Here is a 4,557-nt window from a genome sequence, read left to right on the forward strand (position 1 = left end):
TTGCTGATATTTTTCACCAAGATCTTCTATAAATATTTATAACATTTATTTGTTTCGACAGTAATCTGATAGTAGGATACCCCTGCTCGAAAGATTAGTTTGTGTTTCTCTAATGTTTACTGTTATAACATTAAATAGAAGGTGTGAAAACAGGCACCACACAGGTGATTCAGTTGTCAGTGTGTGTGTGTGTGTGTGTGTGTGTGTGTGTGTGTGTGTGTGTGTGTGTGTGTGTGTGTGTGTGTGTGTGGGTGTGTGTGAGTGAGAGAGAGAGAGAGAGAGAGAGAGAAGAAATTCCAGGTCTGTGTTCTCTATGACAGTATCCTCACCTACTGCCGGTGCTACAGCTGCTTCACTGCCGGAAACAAGGAAGTTAAAGCACCCCCCCCCCTCCCCTCCCACGCCCCCATCTTTTGTATACATAAATAAGAGATGAATGACTGGATGTCATGAACCGACCGGTTAATCTTGGAAAGAATCAGACAGAGCTCAGAGTCGGAGGATGGATTATAAACCGGTGAGTCGAATGCGGGACATCTGCCTCTGCTACCTCCATCACTGTTTTCCCTTTGCTTCTGCTTTCACCTCCAGACTACTGCTTTTTTTTCCACATCTGTATGAATGAAATGTCATGGTTTGCCTGCGTCTCCCCAGGTTCTCATCTTCGTACTGTTCATCGTGCCCATGTGGTCGTCCAAGATGTTCCGGTGCTATAACGACCAGGAGCTACAGGCAGCGGCGGACAGGAAGCTGAGGACGCACTACCTGCGGCCCACAGAGGCTCCGCGGACAACGGCTCGCAGCTCATCTTACTCTTGTCCCCTGGAACTTTACAAGACGCCGCTGTCAGATGAGCAGCGAGACAGGTCTCTGTCCCCCTGGAGATTCGTGTAAGCAGCAGCCTGAGCACATTTTAAATCCCGATGTTATTCAGTATTTAACACGCAGCATATGAAGCAAATGATGTTTTAAAGGATATCTAAGTCCTTTCTAACCTCGCACAAACAGCGGGTGAGAGAAGTTCCCGAAAGATAAAAAAGTGTCAAGAGATTTTACAAAAATCCCATCTTTACATTTTGTTTGGGGTCTTTGTCACGTCAGACTTGAGTCAAACCTTTACACAGAGTGAGGCGCAAACTAGAAGCTCGATTTTCATTTTTATGACGTAGTAAAATCCTTAACAACAGCTAATTACAAACCGGTCTACTGCGCGCAAATATAAATGAACAGCAGTTAGAAACTAGAACTTCTTGTTTTGAATGTTGACAGAGACATAACAGCTAAACAGATAGGAGAATAAATAACTCGGGGATCACACGGCTACACGGTAAAATAAAGCCATAATCAGCGCACAGTCGAGCTTATTTGCGTGCCTTGAGCAGTGTTGCCAACTCCTCAGTAAGGAAAATCGCTATTGGTTGTCCTAAAAGTCGCTAGAAGTCGCTAAATGACGTCATCGCCTAATTTGCATAATTGGTCATGCTAATCCTATGTTGTTGGAGAGAGAAATAACATCGTGGAAGAGATATAAAGTGAGTAAAAAACGTCCTAAATGCATTTAGAGTTTATTTAGAACTACAAATTAAATTTCTTTTAGCCATTATTGTTTTTTTTTTTTAATGTCACAATTCCAACCCTGCTCCTTTATCCGGGCTTGGACCGACAAAAGTGACCCGAAATAGGCACTCTGGTGGAGTTACTTTGTGTGTGTGTTTATAAGTAGTTTTAAACCTTGTGATCCACAAAACAGCATAAGAGTAAAAGAGTAAAAGAAGAACTGACTGCGTTACAGCACCCGCTGCTTGTTGAGAGTAAAAGCGATAGGCGCTTTCACGTCTTTGAAAGACTCAAAGACTTTTTTTTAGAAAAAAAGTCGCTAAGGGGTCTGAAAACTCGCTAAATATAGCGACAAAGTCGCTAAGTTGGCAACACTGGCCTTGAGTGATAATTGGCGCTGGTCCTTCCAGCGCAAGTGACGCAAGCATTGGATGAATCGGGGGATTTTCCCCGATTCATCCAATGCTTGCGTCACCTACTGCGAATGAAGCTCTCTTGGTACATAGCTGCCGGGAATGACTGCATCCTGTGTCTTCATTAACCATAACTGGAGAGAACAGAAAACAGATAAATAAATGAGATTTACGAGTCGTCTCTTCCGGTAACGATAAAAAAGTCACTTCAAAAGAACAAAATAGTATAATTCTGACTCAAATGACGCTAAAACCTTCAAGCCAAACGCTGCCATCTTGTGGTGAATGGTTTGATTAAATTTTGTTGGCAGCTTGATGTTTGTTTGTTTGTTTTGTTTTAAGAAAAGAAAAGAAAAGAAAGAAAATAGCACAGGATGAATGTGCCCTGTTCTTAGGATTGCTTTCCTAACATTTTGGACGGGGCTTCTGTATTTACTAAGACCATCTGCTGTTACTGACATATAGAACCACACGCTCCACATGTCTGAATAAACTGTAGCTCACCGAGTCCTCTTTTGTTTTTAACAGAACTCACATCAAGGAAGATCACTTTCCTTCGACATATGTTGGTGCTCAGTGCCTGTGTTCAGGATGCATCCAGCTCAAAGACAATAAAATGATTGAGGACTATGACTACAACTCAGTTCCCATCGTTCAGAACAGAGTGTTTCTCAAAAAGGAGCTTTGTGACGATAAGAAGACTTACCGTCTGAGGCCAGTGAATGTGGAAGTAGCTGTGGGGTGTACCTGTGTCAGACCCCAGAGCTCCTAGGGGAGAACCATCCAGACCTGCTATCACATGACACGCATAAAATGCATGAAGTTCATGAAATGCACCAAGTCTAATCAGCAGTGTGAAGTCCTGCAGCATGCTCATAGTGAGCAGGCTGTGACTTAGAAGGAACATCGCTGGGAATATTTAATGCGGCTTCAAAAGTCACACAAGCCTATTTATACACTTAGCTATTTACTGTTTATTTATCAATAATATGTTTTGTAGATGTTTGCTCTCTTAGTTCTGTTTACAGACTCCTGCATAGTGCAGTAAATGTAATCTGGGTATTTTATTACTTGATTTAATTCATATTGATGACCTTCTCATTGAAAAAAGCTATTATATAGTTTTGTTACATAACAATAACTTCAAATGGTATTTGAAGAATGATCTATTTATTTGGTCTGCTACTCTACTTTGTATTTATTTATGCTCAAGGTTTTGTCCTAGTGGGACTATATAAGTCTAGTGAAGACTTCAAGTTTAGCTTCTTTGAAGCAAAATAAAGAAAATGTCTGCATTTCAAAAAAAAAAAGAGTATGTGTTTCTGTTACTGGATCGTGTAAAACAACCACACAATCTTCCAAAATACCTAGTGTCAGTAGGTTTCAGTGATTTGAATATGTAAAACATGTTTACTATTGTTAACACATCTCTAGTATTTATTCTAATGTTGGAATTTCCACTTATAGTCTTATAGCCACCACGTGCTTCACAATAAAAAAACAGAAAAAAAAAAACTACAGAACTTAATTTTAATATTGTTAAAAAATTTCCAAATGTAAGTCTAAAAAGATGCATTTTTACCTGCCTCTTGAAAGAGACCACTGAGTCCACAGATCTCAAGATCTCAGAGTCTGGGGGACACTGTGGCAAAGCTCCAGTTTTCAGTCTCGTATTATTCAAAACAAGTAGTCCCTGATCACATGACTTCAAGGAGCTGCTGGGAATGTATGGAGGAGCTCCGGAAGTCAAAAACAGAATCTTAAAATGGACCCAGAATTCAGTGTGGAGCTGGGTCAGCAATGGTGAGGTATGAAAGTACTTAGAACAATAAGCCTCACAGTAGTGTTCTGAATGTGATGGCATCAGCCACACATGGGTAAATCAGTCCATTTGTTCACTTTATTAGTTTGGTTTGCAGTTTTCTTCATTACTATAATTCATTAATCATTTTTAAATGGTTTGGCCAAACCACCATAAAAGCTACACTCTTGTGTCTTTGTAATTAGGTCAGTTTGTGAGTTAAGTTGTGTCCGATTTGTTTAAGTTTCTGGAAAATACTTTTTGTAGAGTTATATTTAGTTGACCTCTTTTATGGGCCTGCTAGTTGTGTTTTTAAATTTTGTCTTTTGAACTTTTTTGAGGGTTAAAACAAAGAAAACCATTTTTTCCTGTGTCCTCTGTGCATGGGCTGCTTGGTCCCTCACACTGAACAACCTGCAGGTGTTCCAAGGAGTTTCTGCTTAGACAAGTGAACAATGAATTTCAATAATCTACACAAGATAAAAAAAATGCATCAATAATAATCTCAGGTTCAGAGCGTGACACAATGGGACTTAACTTGGCAAGTGAAAACAAAAAGAGCAAACTAGAGATTACACATGAACATCAAGAATGAACAAAGAGTCCAAATTCTAAGGTTCCTGTCCACTGGTTCTACTATGAATTCAGTTGGGAATCAACCAGACAGACTACACACAATTCCACTACCACACCAGTTTCCACCACAAAACTTCATAAACCTGCCGGCTGTTACCAGAAAACCCCAATGATAACAGCAGGACCAGGGTTAAATCACTAACACAATAT

General features: G+C 40.1%; 1 protein-coding gene across 2 annotated transcripts; it reads left to right on the forward strand.

The window, feature by feature from the left end:
- Positions 1–427: 427 nt before the first annotated feature.
- Positions 428–4,005, forward strand: il17c (interleukin 17c). Of its 2 annotated transcripts, XM_005950423.2 has the most exons (3): positions 428–517; positions 655–890; positions 2,499–4,005. In XM_005950423.2, the coding sequence occupies exons 1-3, from the start codon at positions 503–505 to the stop codon at positions 2,740–2,742; spliced, it is 495 nt and encodes a 164-aa protein (XP_005950485.1). In that variant the 5' UTR covers positions 428–502; the 3' UTR covers positions 2,743–4,005. The 2 variants fall into 2 exon arrangements, with proteins under 2 accessions (XP_005950485.1, XP_005950484.1); XM_005950422.3 differs by having other exon boundaries at positions 450–890.
- Positions 4,006–4,557: the final 552 nt, after the last annotated feature.

Source organism: Haplochromis burtoni, unplaced genomic scaffold, assembly GCF_018398535.1.
Source record: "Haplochromis burtoni strain Fernald_Lab_line unplaced genomic scaffold, NCSU_Asbu1 Contig_615, whole genome shotgun sequence".
NCBI lineage: Eukaryota > Metazoa > Chordata > Actinopteri > Cichliformes > Cichlidae > Haplochromis > Haplochromis burtoni.

What these genes read in the sequence shown, in the direction of transcription:
- il17c (XM_005950422.3), top strand. Translation starts at nt 622, where the DNA reads ATGAAATGTCATGGTTTGCCTGCGTCTCCCCAGGTTCTCATCTTCGTA. An exon ending in CTGTCCCCCTGGAGATTCGT is followed by an intron (nt 891 to 2,498) that starts GTAAGCAGCAGC and finishes TGTTTTTAACAG; the next exon opens with AACTCACATCAAGGAAGATC.